This window comes from Hibiscus syriacus, unplaced genomic scaffold (assembly GCF_006381635.1).
Source record: "Hibiscus syriacus cultivar Baekdansim isolate YM2019G1 unplaced genomic scaffold, ASM638163v2 tig00110109_pilon, whole genome shotgun sequence".
Taxonomy (NCBI): Eukaryota; Viridiplantae; Streptophyta; class Magnoliopsida; order Malvales; family Malvaceae; genus Hibiscus; species Hibiscus syriacus.
This window is the reverse complement of record NW_024062593.1, coordinates 182,082-204,237: the sequence shown is the minus strand read 5'-3', so window position 1 is coordinate 204,237 and position 22,156 is coordinate 182,082. Positions and strand designations below refer to the sequence as shown.

Genomic DNA, 22,156 nt, shown 5'->3' with positions numbered 1-22,156 from the left:
AATCCGGTCTGGGGTTTAAAAAATTGGATGACAGGATTTTTTACCGGATTAAAAACTGGTTTTTTAAAAAAACCGGTTTTTTTCAAACCAAAACCGGTTACACCGGTTACATCATCCGGCCCTCCAAACCGGTTATGATCCGAACCGGTTTTTTTATAAACCGATTTTTGGCTTAGTGAAAAAACCAGATCGGTTTTTATCCGATCCGGATCAGATTTAAATCCGACTATGTGCATCTCTACTTTCCAGTTCAAATGAAAGGATCAAATGAAAGAGAATAGTCCAAAGGCTAACCACTACACCAAACTAATAAGACATTATATTATTCACAAAAATATTATATAAATTAAACTCTAATTAAAATAAATTTCATGTATTTTATGAAAATATGTTAATCATTAAATAAATTATAAAATATAATAAGAACATATTTCTAACATCAGTAAAAAATATTTATAACTTATGCTAAAAATCGAAAATATTAATGAAGATTAAGAGTAAAAATGATAATTATAAATATACAACATTAATTGGGGCTAAATTACAAATCAAAACTAAAATCAAAGGCCCAAAACTACAATAACCCTATATTTATTTATAATACAAATGTGAAACATTCACGTACATGTTTAAAGAACATGCATTCTCATCGTTCAATATATCTATTTTGTATATAAAAGGGAAAAATAATAATTGAAACGATCAAACAAAAATAATAAGAAATGATGCACACCAAATCATTATTTTTTTTTCCATTGATTTTTTTCCAAAATAATGATAATAATAATAATAATGATAAGAAGAAGAAGAAGAAGAAGAAGAAGAAGAAGAAAACATAGGATTTCATCGAAAACATTTTACAGGAAATATTTCCCCATACCATTTATGCATTTATAAATAATGCACATCCAAACACAGCCTAATCAACAGATACGACGGTGTGAAACATGGGATCCTGTTATGATTTTTACTTTTATTTTTTTAACCACCTCAGTTAAATCATATGCCTGAAATCTAGTTTTCTAGCAATGACTTACCAGGTGCACATCGTTGATAAAGAACCAAAAGAAAGGGAAATAAAGAGAAGATTGGGCAGAGGGAGGGTACTGAGAACGGGATGAACTCGGGGTTTTATCCGAGCGTGACGGGAAGCATGAGGCTCTTCCAGTATAAGTAGTGGCAAGACAGAGCTCCAGCTAAAGAAAATATCTAGATGTGGAGTGGGCCAGTTATAGGGACGTGAGTGGAATTGGCATCTTTACGATTCAGGGAGAGGCTTGTGAACTGAGACTCGAGATCTCTACTGCTAGAACCTCGGTGGCTAGATGATAGCTGCTGCAGTTGTTGATTTTGCTGCTGCTGATACAAGACTCGTAACCTACTGACCTCCCTCTCCAATACTTCCTGCTCAACTGATCATAATAATTGTATAATTTAGATTCTATTCAAGACCATTTTCATTTTAATCAATTGAAATAATTACGATCCCCCTAAAAATGAAGGGAAAGCAACTAAAAGTGGCTCGCTCATGAGTCAGGCCTAGCTTAACAAAGACATTTCTATATTTTATTATTGTACAAACAAAACTATGACCCAAGAAATCGGCAGTCTTATTAAGGTTTCTCCAAATGTTTTCTTCCTTCTTACCAAACCATTTTAGAATGCAACAAGACAGTTCACTTTGACTGGAACTCTCTAACTGTCTCAACCCGACTCTCCGGTCATTTTTTTGGGTCAAAGTTTGTATCACCTATACTGCTTTTCTTTTCAAAGTATTTTCATGGGCAACTAATGGATTATAAAATCTAACAGAATCTACCAACACCTATGATTTGAATTAATGTAGGTACAAAATATTGGTTACATATGAATAAAGGTAGATAAAGAATAGTTAATATGAAATTGTAAGCTCATTCGTTTTTGGCAAGATAGTTGGGCAGCGGATTATCAGTTCCAGGTTCGCTTTCCCAGATTGTTTTTGATTTCTAATAATAAAACTGGCAAGTTATGTGAGTTTGGTGAATTTCAACCTTCGGGCTGGATTTGGGATGTTAAAGTAAGAAGGAATTTAAATGATTGGGAGCTTGATCAATGGTGCAATTTGATGAGCATCATTTCAACTGTTTCCCTGTCGAAAGATTACAGTGATGGTTTGATTTGGAAAGGCAGTGGGGATGGTGTTTTTACAGTCAGTTCTTGTGTTAAGAGGTGTGCAACAGGTTCAGAAGAGGTTCAGTTCTGGAAAAATATTGTTTGGAGGGGTTTGGTTCCTCCAAGAGTAGAATCATTAGTGGCAAATTGTTCTTCAAAAGTTGGCTGTTAAGACCGAATTGGTAAAAAGAGGGGTTCAAGGCATTGAGGATGGTTTATGTCCTCTTTGTAAATTGGTTGAGGAGTCTTCCACGCATTTATTTTTTTACTTGTTCGGTAGTGTGGTCCTTATGGAACAAATTTATGAAATTTTGGAGGTTCAGTTCTGTTTTTCATGCAGATGCAAAAAAATTCTACTAGCTTGGGATGATTTGAAGAAAAATTCTGCTATATCGACATTCATTCCGGGGGCTGTTCTTTGAACCGTTTGGAAAGTCAGGAATAATATTGTTTTTGAAGGGGGGAAGCTTGACCAGACAGAATTATTCTTTTTAGCAAGACTTAGGCTTGCTTCTTGGTTCTTAGCTAAGCATAAGGATATTTCTATTCCTAAGGATTTTTTAATTACTGATCCTTCAATAGTGGATTCTTGCTCTTCTTACAATATCCTGAAGTCATCTATAGTCCCGTGGTGCCCTCCTCCTATGGGCTTCATCAAATTGAATGTGGATGCTACCACTAGCAGTGATTGGAAGAAAAGTGGTCTTGGAGGTGTTTTAAGGGATCATTCAGGTGCATTTTTAGGCTCTCTTCAGGAGTCTGCTGGTTCGGGACCTCCTACATTGATGGAACTTAAAGCGATTCAAAGAGGTTTATCTTTCTTTGCCTCTTTTCAAGGGATGGTTAAAGATCGACTGATTATTGAGAGTGACAGCAGGGTAGCAGTAGACTGGATTAACAATGTTGATTCATGTCCAGTTGTGTATGCTTTTATTGTTAGAGATATAGTTAATAATCTTAGAATTTTTGAGGGGGTTATTAGATGGGTTGCAAGGACAACAAACATTGATGCTGATGGTTTAGCAAAGGCTGGTATAGGCTGATTTTTATGTTGTTGTTTGCAGTTCTCATTTGGTTTTCTGGTTCCAGTAAGGGGAGGGGGTTTGCTGGTTCTTGTAAGGGGTATATGGCTTAGTTTTATCTCGATTGTAATTCTTCTTATGTTTAATGAAATCCTAAGGCACTCTTTTCCTCATTCCGCTGATAAAGGAGCTTCTTTACAAGATCCATTAATCAAAAAGAGGGTTTTTAATGAGGCCTTCAAATCTTATAAAAAAAAAATTGTAATTCATAAAAGACAACATATAATCAGAGCATTAGAGGTCATAGATTGGAGACGTACGATATTTTATAACCTGTTCCTGAGCCAAACCCTCTAAACGTTGCTTGAGAGCTTTGTTCTCCATGCTAAGAATGAGATTCTGCTGGTTGAGAAATTCAAGCTCAGCTGAAACTTCAGATCCTTCTGCCTGTTAAGTAAGAAGCACAACAAACACTTCATAGTAAGGCATACTGTTCTCTAGACAATTTTTATACTTTTCAAAAAAAGAACTTCTGTTACGACTGATGCTTGCCTGCAAAGTTTGAACATGTCTCTCCAGCTCAGCTATGTACTGAAGTTTACGGACCCTTGACCGTTGAGCAAACTGCCTGCAATGGGCAGTAACAAAGTACTGTAATCCAACATTTTCTATCAATGTATGGGCATAAGCATCCGCATGATAACCAAATATGAAATATGATAAGAAAATTTCAACTATCGCACAACAAAACTGAATCAAAGTCACTGGTTGTTAAAAAATGGAAATCAAACACCATGTACAACAAAAAACGAAATGGGAAGAAAGAAAGTGTCATGTGGTTCAATTTAAAAATGAAAGAAAGCATAAGAATTAAGAACATATATTGATATGATCCCTTACCATGTATTATATGCAGGAGAAACTTGCAAAACAGACTACAGAAAAGCACCAGCATACTCCTTATGTTTCATAACATGATAAACAATCAAAGAGGATTCCAGGAAACCAGGAGCAAATCTGTGTGCTTTGTGGCTAAAATTTCTAGCCAAAGAACCAAAGGTACAAGGCCAAAAATGCATTAAAGTAATAAAAATCAATGCAACCACAAGAAACATAAAATCAATGCAATCATGCCTAGATTTGCTCCTGCTAACATCATTGCCAAATCGCACTGCATACCAGTTGACAAGCACCTTGTCAATGTAAGCAAATAAGCGATTAATTACTAACAAGTAATAACATTAGCAAGTATTCCTCAAGCTCATAAATGTCTTTTTTAAAAGATTGATAACGGTATGCATGCTTATGAAGAAAAAAAAGATAAAAAAAGAAGGAAAAAAAATATAGCAGACAGGACCACCCAAGCACGAATCGTTTTATGTTAATCATGTTACTTCAATATAATAGTTCCCTAACCCCAACAATTGGAACAATACAAAAGGAAACTCACTGTTTGGCACGTTTAGTATTGCTGTCGCATGCAGGAGATTTATTGTGAGAATTATCGTTCTTCTCAGAAGAAGCTTTTGCACCAAGAGAAGCAGGTTCAGAAGAATCTTGTTTTTCACTTGCAGTTGATGGAGCAACCTCTACTTCTTGTGGTGCACATGATGATCCTAAACTCTGAAGAATGGTGTTTTCTCTAAGAGACGGAAGTCTGCTCAGATGAGACACAACACTCAAAGACGAATCCCATGCCCTATTCTTTTGCTTTACCAAGTTCACATCAGTATAGAAAGAGGAAAACCGAGCATCTTGAGATGCCCAAGATGGTGCAGTAATCATGCTTTCGTATCTATAGTCATCTTGTGCCACATAATCCACATTAGGAGCACTAGATGGGTCGATATATGCAAAAGAATCACTTGAAGAACGTCGATGACTTCCTTTGTGCACAGGAGTCTCTGGCTCATTAAGGAGATCATCGAACCAAGAAGGCTGTTCCTCTATCCGGAAGCTTTCAGAGGAAGTGCGCTGATGATGTTTATTTCCCTCCCTACGCTTTTGAACTGCTCTTGACCCAATTACATTGTTGGGGACATAATCAGTATATGTGGGGGAGACCGGTGGAAATGGAATTTTTGGAGGAAGTAAAGCATGCTTTCCAGAAAACATAAAATTTCTTATATTTGTTGGACCCTTGGAATTTGCCATGGCTAAGAACAACCTTTTTCCTGCAAAGAGCGTGGGATCATGAAACAACTAGTTATGAAAAGAACGAAGGCAAACATGAAGACCCCAGTGAAATTTTTCACAAAGCAAGAGACAATAATATCTCCATTCAGCAGAGGAAATCAGAAAATGATGCATCACTACTACTGTTATATAGGATATAATGATCCAAACATATAAGCAGCCATGTCTGGTAGACAGCATAAGCATAGACGGTAAACTGCACATAAAAGGACACTATGAATAGTCTTAGTAAACCCCAAGTGAAAATTGTTCACTATTGTCAGAGTACTGTAGCAAATACCAATTTACAGAAAAGGGTACTTTTACCAGGAAGCAAAGGAATAATCCCTTAATTTGCATGGCCAAACAACCTTTGAACATTTCCCAACATCAAATTAGAAAACAAAGTAAAAGAAGAAATATCCCCCCAACTGCATATTAACAAATTCACCAAGATAGCAAGTCTATACGGGAAACAGATCAAGAACAATCCTCAAAACCCTCTAAAAACTCAGTCGTAGCCTTGAATGACAGTCTTCAATTGATTCTACAAAACTCGAAAATGCAAAGCAGAATCTCACAGATGAACTTAGAACAACGGTTCCGGCACTATCTACAGCTTCTTTTTCAAATCCTACAATAACTTGTGCTCTAAATACTCGATAATAAATGAATAAAAATCACGTAAGCTAAGCAAAGCTATAGAATACTGAAGATTCATATACTGAAAGAACTTTGAAGTCTCTTTACTTTCCATGTTTCCTCGACAACGGATTCGCTTTCGAAGTTAAAATAAATAAAAACAAACACAAATAAAACATTATTTTATGCTAAATTTGTGCAATATAAAAATACAAACAAAATAATTACAACAACAAAACGAAAAGCTTACCTTTCCTGAAACTGAAGAATTCAGATTTGAAATCTAATGTTTCTGAATCGATAGCTAACTAATAATTAGGGTTTTTTTGTAGTTCTTTTCTTTTTAATGAAGGCTTCCTCCGTCCTTTTATTTATATTTTTCCCTCTCTCTGCATTGGAGTCTGTAAGTGGGGAATCAGGGACTGGAATTAACAAAATAAAATCTGGAAAAAAATTACCTTTTAACCCTTTCAAAATACAAATATTATGTACTAACCCTCGCTACTACTTTCGGTTTAAAATGTTTAGAGCTAATTACATCATATATCCTCAAACTATGCCCTCATTCTAAATTGATCCCTAAAGTTTTGAATATTCTAATTCTTTTCTTAAACATGACTCCTATTTTAAATTATTCCTATAACTTTTGAATATTCTAATTTCATCCTCATATTATGACCCTTATTCTAAATTGATCCCTAAACTTTCAAAGCTTTCAATTTTATCCTCATATTCATCCAAATATATAATTAGTTTTAACCATAGTCTAACCTAAATTTCATTTTATCTTTTCAAATATAATATAATATAGTTTGGCCTAAAGGTTTTATTAACATGGGACTTAATTAGTATATACTAGTAGTTTAGGATGAGTTTAAAATGTTCAAAAGTTTATAGACTAATTTAGAATGAGAGTCGTGATTTTGGAATAAAATTAAAATGTTCAAAAGTTTGTGGATTAATTTAGAATGAGAGTCATTGTTTGGGTCAAAATTAGAATGTTCAAAAGTTTAGGGATGAATTTAGAATGAGATTTATAGTTTGAGGATGCATAGTGAAATTAACCCATTTAACATTTGAAAGTTCCATTTTCACCTCCAAACTATGACCCTCATTTTAAATTTGTCTCAAACTTTTGAATCTTTCAATTACACCCCAAATGCAAAAAAAAAAGTGTAATAAGTTTCAGCCATAGTTTAACCTTAGAGTTTTTTCAAGCATGGAATAATATAGCTTGGCCTAGTGGTTTTATTAACATGGGTTGTCATTAACATATACATTTTTTTTGAAATTTTAAATTAGTCTAAAACTTTTGAATCTTTCAATTACACCCAAAATGCATCAAAAAATGTAATTAGTTTCAGCCATAGTTTAACCTAGAGTTTTTTCAAACACAAAATAATATAGCTTGGCCTAGTATTTTTATTAACATGAGTTGTCATTAACATGGTTTTTATTAACATATACAGATAGTTTGTGATGATATTGAAATGTTCAAAAGTTTATGTACCATTTTATAACGAGAGTTATAGTTTAATATAAAATTAAAATATTCAGAAGTTTAAGAATTAATTTAAAATAAACATTATATTCTAAGGATATGTGATATAATTAACTCATTCTATTATTGGTGTTGTTATTGTTTTTATTATTGTTGATAAATAAAAGGAGATGAAGAAAATATACAAATGAAAAAAGACAACCAAACTTCACACGTTAAGCATAAAAAGACAATCAAACTTCACACGATCTTAAATATGTGTAAAATTAAAAGAGTTTAATATTGTGTAATAAGATCTTATCTTATATATATATTACATAGAAAAAATATAATTTAAGACAACAATAATTCTCCGTTAAATATTATAATGATTATATTTAAATAATGAGCAAATTATAATAATTGCATAACAGTATAAGTGTTTTATATTATTTCTCAAAATATATTTGCCATCGTTCGATAAAAAATTAGTTTTCATATGATTATAATAAGAAGTTGATGTACCTTTTATTTAGAGTAGGTAAATGATCACTTTGAAATCAAAATTATATTTTATATATTATTTATTTTATTTATTTCGAAACTTTCATAATCACTCGTTTATAAAAAAAATATTATATTTTTAATATATATGTTTACTCTAAAAAAAATTTAAGCACAACTCGATATAATATATTATTATTTCATACCATTTAATGTGGTCCACCTACAATTCCATTACTTGGCCTTTTGTCTTGCATTATTCTATCACTAAATATTTAAAGGAAAAGAAAATACACGTCACATGTATCCTTATTCTGCAACAAGTTGCAATCCACAAGATATACTAGAATAGGAAAGGGACATCACTCCTCCAATAGATTCTTACTGCCACTACTTACTTTTCTTTGGGATCCACAAATTAAATCCCTTATTTTGTTTTTTATTTTTACACTTTATCGTTATATTTATACTACTTTTTTAATAATATGTGAGATGAATATAAGGTAATATTTTAATATAATTTTTTTTTATCGTTGACCACCTATATATATCATACAGATGTAATTACTCGAACTTAAACTCTCAAAGGAGAATAACACTAATTTTATCAACTGAGGACACTCAATGATTTCACGTCTATAATAATTAAATCAATAGATTTTATAATGTAAATTAAATTAATTGAATTGATTTCACTTAGATCGATTAAGTTTATTAACTAACTTAATATATATATATATAGTTAATATGCATACAAATTAAGAACTTTTTTAAAATATACGTGCTAAGATAAATATCGATATTTTAGAGTGAAAACCACCATCATCAACCCAAACCACCATACGAATCAATTTATCCTTTGTAAGGAGCCTTCCTAGGATAGCCATCCAAGAAATGATGTTGTGCTTTGGGTCATGGCCTGGAAACTAAACCAATCTATGCCAATCAACCCGAGCAGCTCTCAATCTTATCTCTTCCCAAACCTGCTTCACCTTCAGCATCTCCAAAGGAGAAGCAGAAAGAAACGAGAAAGCTTCCGGTCTCAACTTGAGCAATCTCTTGAACCCTCAACTAATATTGGCACCAATCCCCACCTGCCAGAAATCAACCCCTTTTAAAATGTAAGCATGGATCCCTGCCACCCAAAGAGACCCCTCCCCAACAAGCAGCTTATGAATCAGATGGATAGAGCATGCTTTGTTCCAAGATCAAAGATCCCTCAATCCCAATCCTCATTCCAACTTCAAGTAGCATATCATCCCCCAACTTATTCTAGCACCAACTGATGGGGAATCTGAACCTTCCAGAAATACCGAGCACACAATTACTCCACCCTTTTGATCACCCCCTAGGGAGTACCAATTGTCTACACCAAAAGTTAGCCATGCTAAAGACAACAGACTGAATTAGTAGAAGTATGCCAGCATAGTTGAGATGCATGCTCGCCCATTGTCTCAACCTAGGCTGAATCCTCCCAATAAGACTTTGACAATCCCGATCAGTGAGCTTACAGGTCACCAAAGGCACCCCTAAATACTTAACAGGCAGGTTACCAAATGAAAATCTCGTGGCACTGTGAATAATCTCCTTATCCATCTCAGAGATCCCAAAAGCATAAAGTTCGCATTTAGCAACATTAAACTTGTGCCCATACATACTATAAAAAGAATTCAGAACACTCTGAATCCCAATGATCGACTCCATAGAGCTTTTACAAAAAATCAACAGACCATCCGCAAAACACAAATGAGTAATGCCAAGCTTTTTTCACATTGGGTGGAAATTAAACACCATTAACCACATCAAGATCAAGAATACGAGACATAACATTTAACACAAAATGTACGGGGAGAGGGGGTCCCCTTGCCTAACCCCATGATCTCCTTTGAAGAATCCAACCAAACTCCTATTGAATGAGACATAGAATTGATAGGTAGTCAAACAAACACTAATCCAGCCAATGAATTGCATAGGTAGCCCCAAGGCCTCCAAGACACGCCACACAAATTTCCAACTCAATGAATCAAACGCTTTTTGAAGATTAACCTTGAGGGCACATTCGGGGACAAATTTTTACGAGAGTACCCACGAACTAACTCCTGAGCTAAAACAGACTGATTCCAGGATATCATACCATCAAACAACCCCAACAACCTATCAACCAGAATTCTAATGATAGTCTTGTTCACCACCGAGCAACATGAAATAAATCTGAAGTCCTTGACCATAATGGGATTAGGGACCTTAGGAACCAAGGCAAGAGCTGTAGCATTAAACCCCGGGAGCAAGGAAGAGGAAACGAAGAACTGACGCACAACAGCAATAATGTTCGCCCCCATTACCTCCCATGCAACCTTAAAAAAATAAGAAGTATAGTCATCCGACCCAAGAGCCTTATTATCCCCCTGCCCAAAGATGACATCCTTGATTTCATCATTAGTCACCTCAGGATTGATTTTTGTTAGTTCAGCTTTGTGTTCAGGATTGGATATAATTTAAGGTGAAAAATATGAGTCAATTTGAGACAATGATATAATTATCCTCTATTATTTAGGGATAATTGATATAATACACACCTTTATATATTTTAAATTAAATTATTATTTTATGAAATAAAAATGATTTTTTATATTTATGTGGATCATTTTAATTTTTTACTTCAAAATCCAAATTGAATGTTTGATTATATGATTGTATCATTCTCGAATTAGCATTAGATTGATAAAAATCAGACTCGATAAGTGATGTTTGAAACTAAAAATCAGGCCCAAAACTTAAACATTTGGGCGAGAGAATAAAAACAGGTAAAAACAACGACCACAGTGGGAGTCGAACCCACGACCTTCTGATCCGAAGTCAGACGCGCTAATCCACTGCGCTATGCGGTCTTCAATGAAAGAAAGTTGAGATGATGTTTTTCTAGATTCAATAGTAGCTCTTGAACCAAGACAACAATTACAGAACCGTTTTGCAGTCCCTATTATAATATAGGGGCATATACAATACTTCTACTCTTTAGGTTTATAGCGTAGGTCGGCTAAGCTGCACGAGCTCTATTTAAATAAAGTCCAACTCCAGTCAACACTAAATTTTATTATTTTTTAAAAATAATATTCTATTAGCATTTTATATATTTTTCATAAAGCAAAACTTTAATAATATATTAATTAAAAAATAACAGAAAATAGATTCCTATTTCAAAACTTCAATAATAAACTTTAATAACACATGAGATTCTATGATTTGCTGTATTTGTATATTTTTTGGTACATTGATGTATTTGTATATAATTCTTTTATAATTTATTGTTGATTATAATAATATTTTTCTCCTTTACTTGTGATTATTTTATTTTAATTTTTCACGTTAAATGTGTTTATTTTTTTTATTATTATTACTCCTCCTAAATTCGTTTCAAAATTTAGGATAAACATTTATCCTCGACATAACTCTATATAAATATCTTTTTTTATTTGATAAAATTTAAAAATAATTAATATATATAAAGAAATATTATAATAATCCTAATTAAATTCATATAAGAGAATTATAGTAGTAATTATCCTATTTTAGATTGAATTGTTTTTTTCTTTTTTTTCCATAAAATTTATCAGAAACTCAAATTTAAGAAAGAAAAAAACTTTGATGGAAAAAAATAAAATTAAAATCATTTGACCATCTCTACCATCTTCAAAACTCAGAAGCACCCATAAATTTAAAGAGAGAGAGAGGAGCCCTTTCCCATGTGAGTAGGTTGGATTCGGTGAAGATCAACAACGAAGACTATTGCAATTTAAACTCTATTTGGTTTTTAAACATCTTCCCACGTTCTCTCACCTTTTAACAAAAAGTCTCAGTTTTTGCCTTCAACCCCTCCATTGTTAAATCCTTTAGTTAGTACCCCATTTCCTTGTTTCCCGGATCCTTCATCTTCCTGCCAACTGGCTTCTTTATTTTCTCTTCAAAGCTTTCATTTTTATAAACAGTGGTGTTGGAATAAAGTGAGAAGGTTTTAGTTTTAGTTTTCGATGTGAGAAGAAAGAAAAAACATGGAGAAGATGATGGGAGGAAGGTCTTTAGCAGAGACTCCAACTTATACTGTTGCTTCTGTGACTACGGTGTTGGTTTTTGTTTGCTTTTTGGTTGAACGATTCATTTATAGATTTGGAAAGGTGAGTATTGAACTATCTCTAGTTTTAGTTCTGAGACAGTATGTTTGGTTACTGAGAAAATGCCGAAAAGCATGAAGGAAAATCTGGTTATGTGGCTGCTGAACCACTACATTGCTTTTACCTTCATCTGACTTTGATTTTAATCTGTGTAGTGGTTAAAGAAAACGAGGCGGAAAGCTTTGTTTGCTTCTTTGGAGAAGATCAAGGAAGGTGAGTGAATCATTCATTCATCTATTATAACCAATTTCAATTAAATTTAAATCAAAATTCAAACAAATATATTCGATTCGATAAATTTGATTCACCTAAAAAAACTTAAAATAGAATTTGATAGAATGATGCTCGTAATCTCATATTAACGTGAATATTTTTCACTTAACCCAGAAATGTCGTGGTGGGATGCTTTATGATTTTGTTTTGCTGGGATCTACGATGCCTCACTGTAGAAGTGGTTAATGGTTTTGGATTCTCCATCTATGCAGATCTATAGCTGGAGAAAATGGGAAAACCAAGCCAACTCCATAGCTGATGGAATTGGAAGCTTGCAGGGGACGTGATGAAATGATAACAACATCATAATACTAGTTTTTCTCTTTCCGATTATGATTTCCCTTGTGTGTAGCGAAGAGAAACAAAGTGATGAGACGACAGACCACCTTCGTTTTCCATCACACATCTCATCCATGGAGCAGGAGTCCAATTCTCAAATGGATGGTGTGATCTTCGTTCTCAACTGTTGGTAAAATATACTGATGTAAAAGAAGCATTAGCACTGAGAAGAAAGATATATATTGAAAATATAATAAAGAATCGATTAACCGTATCGTGGTATTAATCACTGTCTTAGAAATAAATTCGTCACGATGTGTGTAATCACTTCAGTAGGCGGACCGACCATCTCCCGAGGTTAACATGGTCGCTCCGAATTCTGTACACCCGAAACCGAGACGAGACGGCGGCGGCGGTGCGCAGAGTCCCCTTTTCTCTTTCACTTAACAAGAAAGTAAGAAATCCAAACCATAAATACTTATTCCCAATAGTATTTCTAATACTATGTGGATTGAGCATTACCAACATCAACTACACAAATTCTGCAACTTTCTTCGTTATTTTCTGTCAGTTAGTTGTTGATTTTGCTGTTTGTGTGTACATCTTTGCTTTTTACGACAATTCAGGAGCTCTATAGAGAAATCAGATTACCTGGCACTTCGTCTAGGGTTCATCACGGTGAGTTTATCTCTTTCTCCTTGATTATCTATGTTGCTTACTTTTCCGGTTTGCGATTCCATGTTCTTTTCGGTTTTCCAGAAGCATAAGCTGCCACTTTCGTATAATTTCCATAGCTATATGGTTCGAAGCATGGAAGATGAGTGTCGGGGCATTCTTGGTATTAGGTAAGTGCACATGCTAAACAGAAGTTCAAGAAAAATTATTGCTGTTTTGGATACTGTAACGGAATTATAATTCAGTTTTGCAGCTGGCCACTTTGGGCATATGCTGTAGCTTGCATCTTTGTGAACATTCATGGTAACTGCTTCACCTCTGCAACATTTTCTTTGTACATCTGCTTCGGTTTTACTATTCGTGAGTCCGGTTGAACAGAGGCACGCTGATACGTATTTACTTGTGTGGTTCAGGATTGAATATTTACTTCTGGTTGTCTTTCATCCCTGCCATTGTAAGTACATTGACTCGAACTAGAAATTCGTTTTCGAGAAAGAAAGAAGTGACTTGTTTCGCATGTCGAAGCTTGTGATGTTGGCTGGGACGAAGCTTCAGCATGTTGTTTCCTCATTAGCACTGGAGATTAAGGAACAGATCACTGGTCAGCCTACCGGAGCGCAAGTAAAGCCACGCAACGATTTGTTCTGGTTCAGGAAACCTGAGATATTACTCAGGTTGATACAGTTTATCATTTTTCAGGTAAGACCCTATGCTTTACGTTTTGCGTACTATTCGGTTTAGTATCGATATCTGATTTATTCCTCGTTCTGTTCGTGCAGAATGCCTTAGTGATGGCGACATTTCTCTGGTCATTGGTAAGCTTCAAGTTCTTGGGCATTGCAATGCGTTTGCGGGTCTTGTACTAATTTTTGTACTCTCGATTTGTTTAGTGGGGATTCGAGCATAGATCGTGCTTCATGAAAAACCATCTTATGATCGTCTTCCGATTGGTTTCCGGGTACGTTTTCTTTTGACACTGAGCTTCTATACACAACTTCAATGATCACTTGTTGTCTATAATGTGTATTATGGGGTAAATGAAGGGTTCTTCAGTTCTGGTGTAGCTCTATCACAGTGCCTTTGTATGTAATTGTCACACAGGTTTGCTTGTCCCCGAACTCGACGAGTATTCACGTAGTTCATGCATCTCTTTATAACGTAAACATTCGATATTTTTCGCTTCATCGACGTCGGCTTTCGCCGATGTTTTCAGACGGGATCGCGATGCAAGAAAGCCTTAGTTGCCGAGAGTGTGAGGGAATCACTTCACAGTTGGCGTAAAAGAGTGAAAGCGAAGTCGAAACGTGAATCCACGCACTCGCATACTGCGAGATCCGTTTGCTCACTCGAATCGATTGTCGATGACGAGAGGGATGCTGTCATGGTTGGCACTTTGTCGAGAAGTTCATCCATGAAGTCATTGAATCAAATAACTATAACATCCTCAGAACAGGCGGCGGCCATACTCGGGACTTCCAGCACTGCCCCAGGCAATGTATCATCGAGGGTGGAGGAGTACTTATCGGAGATCGGAGTCGATAAACATAAGTGCATCACAGCCATCAACCATCGATGAAGAAGAATATGAAGAAGAAACAAAAGTTGAGACTATACGAGTTGTTTCAAAGAGCATGAAACTAACAACAATGTTTATCTTTACATGATCTTAGTTAACATAATTGTAACCTTAAAGTTTAGCCTTCAGATGAAAGTCATAAACTTTACCAGAAAAAAATATTTTAAACGTCGGAGATAAAATAAAATTCAATGATTAATTTCATTTTGCATTAACAAAATCAATTATTTATTCTGAAATTAATAATTATAATTATATTTTTCTTCATTTTAAAAATACAAAAATCAAAATATATTCTTATTATTATTAATCTTATTATAACATGTAGACAAATTTATTCCTTTTTCATGAACCAAATTACATTATTTGCATTACAACATTTCCATTAGAACGACCATATACAACTAAAATAAATCCATCTGACCATATAATATGTTCATCAGTAGCATTAAATGTAGCCTCTCTTTTTTCACACATTATTCACATTACACAAACTACCATTATGTTCACAAATCACATGTTACCAATCAAGGTCGCATACCATTGCCCGTGGACGCGGGTGGACACCGTGGCTGCAGCCACCAACACCTCGGCTTCTTTCACGACCCTTTTGGTTAAAGAACCAGCTCCGATTCTATGGAGGGCCATTCCTGCTAACTGTCTACCATGGGTACCACTCCCTCCGAGCAGAATCCCTCTAAAAGCTAAATAAACAGCACCGGACACCTTTTCGAACACTGGATCCCCGGCTTGCAAGCTCTTTGCTAGCATCCTGGCCATCATAGCCTTCCTCGTGTCGTCTGTTACTTTGTCACTACTGATTGTTTCAACAATCCCTTCGATTCCCGCATCTTCGACACGGTCTAAGAATTCCGAAAGCCGTTTGGCACAATTTGATGTTATTCTTTCCATGTCATCAGAGCTAGCCACTACTTGGTCGCTCGAGAGGATATGCCTAAAAATAAGAATGCTGCAGATGAAAAACTAAAACATTAGATCCTTTTCACTCGATGAATTTTGCAACATAATTACATAAAATATCTAATATGAAATACCTTGTGGATATTACAATGATCTTTTGAATCTCAGCCTGTACGCCCCGCAATCTAGAGAAGTTAAGTGTGAAGGTTTCTGGCAAAGCATCCGGTGTTAGACCGGAAACTCCGCTCGCTAACTTTAGCAAACCGAGCCTAACCAGTACATCAACTGTCTCTCCCTTGCATTCTGGTTGTTCATGGCCTGACCAAAGAACATACGAATTATTAAAAGTGATTGGATGTCTCTAAGAGACATGGAAGCTTATTTTTAGGTAGCTCCCCTGATGCTAATACGCTAAGCTTCCCTATGTCTCTAACTCACAGGAAGTATATTAACTTCAATTTTTGGGGAGTTATAACAAATTCTCTTCAAACAATATTAGCAGTTTCACATGCAAACCTGTAACATTAGAAGCACTAGGGTTGACAAATGTAGTTCGGCTTGAATTTCCCGAATTATAGTTTCCACCGGTTTTAAGCGTGATGGAAGTAAAAAGCTCCTGAGATGAAGTATCTTTTGCCTTCAAAGTTGACAGAGAATTTTGGTGTTCTCCCCACTCCAGATCTTTGCAGTTCCAGACAGATGAAAGCCACTGCACGGTCAGTGGTAAAGATGAGTTCGCATCAGAAGGTGGCCCGTAACGGTTAGTGAAACCTTCTGTAAGGTAATCCAAAGCAGCAGGTCCCTTTAACAATGGCTCCATCAATCTTATACGAGCTTTGCTCATATCTCTCTTAAGAACCTGTCCGGAAAAAAGCATATTACGATACTAGAAAAGAGCTTCCTCAAATTTCAATGCCTTTGAAACAGGTGATACAATGAAGAATCCATTCAATCAAGAGGAATATGAAATGGAGACGTAAAACCACCTGAATCTGCTCTAGGACAAAACGTAGACCCTTAATCATTGCAAGGGAAGGAGAGTTGTCAGAGGTCTCTCTGGCTTCACATATCTCGGCTAACTCTTTCAATAACCTCTGGTTAGCAGCCTTGATTTCATCATCATTGGCTGGAGAGGAGAGCTTCTGTAAAGTGATCAATGCAAATTCCAGAATCCTTCCAAGATAAGAAATGTCCAGTTTGCCTGACTTCAGCACCTTAAAAAGGGGAATTTTCTTTTAGGAAAAAAAAATATTTAAAAGATGAGAACACTAATATGGCAATTATAAAGGTATTCTAGTACCTGAGAGAGAATTTCTAAATCGATGGCATCGGTTATTTCTTCTCTCCAACAGCGAGGAGCCAGCTCACAAATTTCATCCCTCACTTCTCTCACAAGCTCAATAACTCGGTAAAAATCAGGCTCATCCTGTCGCATGGATTCCATGATCCCGTCCCAGAAAGCCTTCTCCATTATTTCTCTCATCTTTGCCTGCAATATATAATCATATAAGTGTTGATTCCCATCCTTAGTGTCTGCTTGTTCTACCAAAGACTAATTTATTATAAATGCACATACCTTTAAGCTATTTTTATCTTCGTCAATGGCACTGAAGTTATCAACAAACCCACATTGCCCATGAAGGAATTCATTAACAATCAATTCATTCTCATTGACTGTATTCTTTTCCGTAGAAGAACACTTAGAAGGGGATGTGCCATCCTCCTTAAACAGAGAGCGGACAACACGGTTTTGTGTCTGAGTCCGAGCACTTCTATTATCTGTTTGAGCAGTCGGAGAACTAGGGGAACCATGGGTGTTTGGAGATATAAAGGACGTAAGTGGAGACCCCATTGGGCTCCCACTTTCCTTTGCTTGGAAAAATTTAGTCCTTGTTTCAGATAGTGCACTTTCCATTCTTTCAATCCCATCACATCCACTCAAATGTTGCACTTTCTCCCTTAAAAGTTTTTGATCTTCCATAACCTGATTTATAAGAATATTCAATTAGTATCTATGCAACATAGAGTAGAGCATTTATATATTAGAACTTCAAAAGAAGCATGATTATCTCCAACTTTAATTGTATGTTTGAAATTCAGTAAACTTCTTAATCAATAAGCTGCAAGCATTACCTGTCTTTGAATAGCCTTCAGATCATGTGTAAGAGCAGTATTATCTCCTTCTGGAGTCAATTTGCATTTTTGAATCATTGAGAGTTCAAGTTGGCATGCTGCTCTTACCAAGTCCTCCTCCAACAACTGAGCATCCTTAACCTTCCACACCACAAAGCAATTCAGGTAGGAGCACCATGCTTTGTCAAATGCTGTGAGCTGTGACTTAAAGGTCAAACGTCTGGGCAAAGCACATTGAGATTCTTTATCAGAATTCTGTATAGGACCCTCTAAAATAATCTTTATCAACAACTCAAACTCTTGAACAAATGCTTCTGCAGACTTGGCCAAAGCAACCTCTCTCTCCCCCTGACCACTTAAAACCGCATCGGGATGGCCCAATATCATGTATGCACAAAGAACGACTCTGACGGCATATCTTGATGATTTAGCAAGACTTTTGGCAGACTCCCTCACTGAGATAACTCTCTTACCCTCTCTGCTTCTCATTGAAGTCCTGGCAGTGGTCTTTCTCTTTGGAGTAGCAACTCTTTTGAGAAGATGATCAATGTTATCCAAACTGGATAGCTGATCGGCAGCACCACCAACCCTAGAGGCCTTAACGCGGCTCTCAATACGATCAAGCAAGACTTTCACAGTTTGAAGGGTAGCCAATGATTCAATTAGAAGGGCAAATTGCTCAAATGGCATCGACTTCACCGATGTCTTATTGATTTTCAAGGAATCATAGGCTTTTGCCAAGTCTAAAGTAGTTTTCTTCTGCCTTAGGAACCACCTCCAGCACCTGCATAGTACAAAAAGTATTACACACTCATTTGTAGTGTTAGCCTTTCAGGTATTCACCAGAATGTGTTGCAAAAAGTGATTTCTTATGATTTCCTATAATAATGTTCTATGTCCTTTAAAGACCCTTTGAAGATTACAACAGTAGATAATAAACAATACTGTCAGTTGTCTTATACCTTGCTAGTTTTCTAGAAAGCATATCAGCTTGCATCCTGGTACAATTCACTTGAAGAGATTTTTGTGTCCTTCCTTTCTGCCTCAAGTACTCTGCCCTTTGTCTCCTTGCCTTTTTGTCAATAAATTCATAAGAAAAACATAATTCATGCAAAAAGTATATAAAGAAAGAAAAACACATTTGCACTTGAAGATGGAGGATAATACTATAGAAATTTTATAAAACATGCATACCCTTTGCAGTCTGTCTTCCAACTGATCCCTCATTCTCCTCCTCTCAACCTCACGTTGATGTGAGATGAACTTAGCCACTCGTCGAGCTTGCAGAAACCTGGCACGGGCTTTCTTCTTCTCTGCTTCCAGCAGGGACAGTCTCTTTTTCTCAGCAGCCACACGCTTTTGATGAATAGCTGCACGCACACGCTCCTTATATTTGCTTTCTCTAACCATCCTCCGTGACAATGATTGTGATGATCTCTCATTTAGAGTTGCCCTTCGCTGACTGCAAGCCTTCAGAATAAGCTTTCTATTTTCCTCTGCCTGCTGGAACCGTGATTCAACCTTTGTGCCAAGCTTCTCACGTTCCTTCTCAACACGCTTTTCTACACCAGTTTTTGCTGCTTGCCGCAACTCATCCAACTTGGCTAGGCGCATCTGAGCCTTTGCCAGCATGTCCAACCTGTTGATGGACCAGCCGTGAAAATTCAAATTACAAAACTTCAACAAAAAAGCAGAATTGGAATTTGTTCTCTTAAAAAGATCACACTATGAGTTCCAACTAAAATAACATAACAGCAGCACAAAGAAATCACACGGAGAACTTTAGAAAACAACAAAAAAATGGACACAGCTGGATTCAAATAATAGTAGAAAGACGATTGTCAGCATGCAACAACTGATTATCATCAGAGGTAGCACGACACTAGACTTTGAATTCACCTTTTCTGCTCAGCAGCTTGGAGCCTTGCTTCAAGGCGTTGACCAAGGTCTTCCTCATTTGATGAGGATCGAGAAGGGCTTCTTGGCTTTGATCTTGCCTTGCTTGACACACTTTCAATAAATTGCTACAGTCAAACAACCACCACAAAAAAAGTGAAGAGAATTGCTGTATATTGGACAGATAAAAGAAATGTGGAATTAAATAACATAAACCGAATTTGGCATGCGCGTAAAGGGGAATTGATGATACAGATGATTCAAAAACGATCATGGTAAAATAAACTTCCCAAGAAGATCTTGCACGTGAAACAAAGTACCAAAAATTGCAAAAATAATTTAGGCAGCAACACCCACCCCACCCTTTTACCTAACGCAGAGAAAAAGCTTCAAAACAAAGATTTTACTATAGGGAGAAAAATACTTCAAAATCTTTAAATTTTGATTTCATTTAAATACGATCCATGACATGACATAGGAAATAGAATCATAGACTATTTGTTTTCCAGATACTAAAACAAACAAGAAGTTAAATAAATGGTGAACAAAATGCAGAAAAAATAAAAAAATTCAGTTAATTTGCTCTCTTTATTTAAAATAAAAAATGACTTAACCTAAACCACTTAGTTAGGTGGAGTTGTGGACTTATTTTTCTTCTCCATGAGTAATTAAGTTTTGGAACTCAAAATTAAAATCCAATATAAGAAAATTTATCGGTCCTTCTTAAACTCTGTTATAACAGTGTCTTAAATTGTAAGAAAATTCTTTAGAATTTAAAAAACGCTTCAATTCTTTCCGTAAATTTTGTTTCAATAAACACTTTCTTTAAGAAATGATTTAGAAACGTAACTTCATTTTAATTGTGTTGGGGGGGGGGGGGAACAAACTGAAACTCTAGAGTTTTACCTGTCTACGAAGATCGGCGTGTCGAAGCTTGGCTTCGATTTCTTCCACAGTAGGAGTCTTGCACTCCGAAAGAAGCCTCTTCCGAATCCTCCTCGGCACGCGCGAAAACGAAGGCGTTTCACTCGCCGGAAATTCCATCGCCACCGCTCTCCCACTCTTCGACGTCTCCATCATCATCACTTACTCATACACCAAATTTTCACAATAATCAAACAACAGAGAGATAACGTACCCGTACAAATCCACAATCACGACGATCCGAAAAAGTCCGAACTGATCGGAAAACAGAATTAAATCAAATGAATTTTTTTTTGAATAATTAAGAAAGAATTAGAGAGTTGGAGAAGAAATGAGAGAGAATTGGTATGTTCTTCGCTTCTTCTTCTTGTTGAAGTTCTTGTTGAAGTTCTTGTTTTGAAAGCTTTAAAAAGAAACAGAGTTGGGTTATACTTAATCCGTATTAGCCTGGTGTTTGCCACTTCATAAAATGGACCCACCGCCACTTTTATTTAAAATTACGTTAATACTTTTAACAAATTAAAGGGATAAAACGGCATTTAGTCCTTAAGATTAGTAATTTTCCCCAATTTGATCCCCGATTTATGTTTGGTCCACATTAAACTATAATGAAAATAATAATAATAAGAAGAATATTGATAATAGTAAATTAACCTCTTCAAGAACAATAATATTTAAGTCTTTCAAACAAGGGAAAGAATAAAGGTAGGTTTTCAGCATTGGGGGGTGCATTTAAATAAAGGGGAGAAAAAGGTGGCTATCTAGTTACAAGGTTGACTGCCAAACATATTTATTGTTTAGCAATAATACTCCTTTTAGGATAAGAAAAAAAAACTTAAAATTAGTGGTTGTTTATTTATTTTAGAATGATTAAACGTTAAATTATTTAAATGTTAAATGATTCAGCCTCTGAATCATTCAGAAGTTCTGTATGAATTAGATCTCAATGTGACATGTTGTTTAATAATGGTTCTGAATCATTCAACAATATTTTGCTGAATCAGTCAGCACTGAATCATTAAGAGGTACGAAATAAACGTGCTGAATGTTGAACGATTCAGCATTCAACGCTGAATGATTCCATTAAGAGACAAACAAACATCCCCTTACTCACGAACTAAATTATTTTAGTAGTAATTAAAGATTATTAGTATTTAATCTTTTATTTTTTATGTCAATTTACTTTTTGTCTTACAATATTTGTTTTGATCAATCTGGAATATATATAAAGTAGTATTTGTTTAAAGATAATTTTAAATTATTTGATATTGAATGTTCACGCTCCATCAATTTTAATGTTCAAATCTGAAATCTCAAAAAATAACCTTAAAATTTT

The 22,156-nt window shown here is 35.5% G+C and overlaps 3 protein-coding genes and 1 non-coding gene across 5 annotated transcripts; 1 reads left to right on the top strand and 3 right to left on the bottom strand.

Moving 5' to 3' along the window:
- Positions 1 to 826: 826 nt before the first annotated feature.
- On the bottom strand, positions 827 to 6,367 carry LOC120214853 (uncharacterized protein At4g06598-like). 2 transcript variants are annotated; one of them, XM_039212653.1, is made up of 5 exons: positions 6,241 to 6,367; positions 4,624 to 5,347; positions 3,726 to 3,801; positions 3,494 to 3,620; positions 827 to 1,412 (listed from the first exon to the last, which is right to left on the bottom strand). In XM_039212653.1, the coding sequence occupies exons 2-5, from the start codon at positions 5,325 to 5,327 to the stop codon at positions 1,210 to 1,212; spliced, it is 1,110 nt and encodes a 369-aa protein (XP_039068584.1). In that variant the 5' UTR covers positions 5,328 to 5,347; positions 6,241 to 6,367; the 3' UTR covers positions 827 to 1,209. The 2 variants fall into 2 exon arrangements, with proteins under 2 accessions (XP_039068584.1, XP_039068585.1); XM_039212654.1 differs by having other exon boundaries at positions 4,624 to 5,340; positions 6,241 to 6,332.
- A 4,421-nt stretch (positions 6,368 to 10,788) lies between these two features.
- TRNAR-UCG lies at positions 10,789 to 10,862 on the bottom strand. Its single transcript has one exon. It is a non-coding gene; the product is annotated as a tRNA-Arg (tRNA).
- A 1,748-nt stretch (positions 10,863 to 12,610) lies between these two features.
- LOC120214852 (MLO-like protein 4) lies at positions 12,611 to 14,976 on the top strand. Its single transcript, XM_039212652.1, has 11 exons — positions 12,611 to 12,693; positions 12,767 to 12,860; positions 13,299 to 13,373; positions 13,455 to 13,540; positions 13,624 to 13,673; positions 13,784 to 13,824; positions 13,896 to 14,069; positions 14,150 to 14,185; positions 14,261 to 14,328; positions 14,414 to 14,471; positions 14,584 to 14,976. The coding sequence occupies exons 1-11, from the start codon at positions 12,623 to 12,625 to the stop codon at positions 14,944 to 14,946; spliced, it is 1,116 nt and encodes a 371-aa protein (XP_039068583.1). The 5' UTR covers positions 12,611 to 12,622; the 3' UTR covers positions 14,947 to 14,976.
- Positions 14,977 to 15,330: 354 nt separating this feature from the next.
- On the bottom strand, positions 15,331 to 21,169 carry LOC120214850. The gene is made up of 11 exons (XM_039212651.1): positions 20,803 to 21,169; positions 19,900 to 20,024; positions 19,195 to 19,639; positions 18,963 to 19,072; positions 18,001 to 18,784; positions 17,444 to 17,851; positions 17,168 to 17,356; positions 16,854 to 17,081; positions 16,384 to 16,726; positions 16,002 to 16,185; positions 15,331 to 15,916 (listed from the first exon to the last, which is right to left on the bottom strand). Exons 1-11 carry the CDS (start codon positions 20,977 to 20,979, stop codon positions 15,460 to 15,462), a joined length of 3,450 nt encoding a protein of 1,149 aa, XP_039068582.1. The 5' UTR covers positions 20,980 to 21,169; the 3' UTR covers positions 15,331 to 15,459.
- Positions 21,170 to 22,156: the final 987 nt, after the last annotated feature.

Bases quoted from the DNA above. Each gene is read 5' to 3' on its own strand.
- LOC120214850 (XM_039212651.1), bottom strand. From the start codon at position 20,979: ATGATGATGGAGACGTCGAAGAGTGGGAGAGCGGTGGCGATGGAATTT. The intron at 20,025-20,802 runs GTAAAACTCTAG...GTTTGACTGTAG, and splicing joins ACGCCGATCTTCGTAGACAG to CAATTTATTGAAAGTGTGTC. The intron at 17,082-17,167 runs GTACTAGAATAC...CCCCTTTTTAAG, and splicing joins ATTTAGAAATTCTCTCTCAG to GTGCTGAAGTCAGGCAAACT.
- LOC120214853 (XM_039212653.1), bottom strand. From the start codon at position 5,327: ATGGCAAATTCCAAGGGTCCAACAAATATAAGAAATTTTATGTTTTCT. The intron at 3,802-4,623 runs GTGAGTTTCCTT...TGCCCATTGCAG, and splicing joins AATACTAAACGTGCCAAACA to GCAGTTTGCTCAACGGTCAA. The intron at 3,621-3,725 runs GCAAGCATCAGT...CTTACTTAACAG, and splicing joins GACATGTTCAAACTTTGCAG to GCAGAAGGATCTGAAGTTTC.
- LOC120214852 (XM_039212652.1), top strand. From the start codon at position 12,623: ATGCAGATCTATAGCTGGAGAAAATGGGAAAACCAAGCCAACTCCATA. The intron at 13,541-13,623 runs GTAAGTGCACAT...TCAGTTTTGCAG, and splicing joins CGGGGCATTCTTGGTATTAG to CTGGCCACTTTGGGCATATG. The intron at 14,070-14,149 runs GTAAGACCCTAT...CTGTTCGTGCAG, and splicing joins TACAGTTTATCATTTTTCAG to AATGCCTTAGTGATGGCGAC.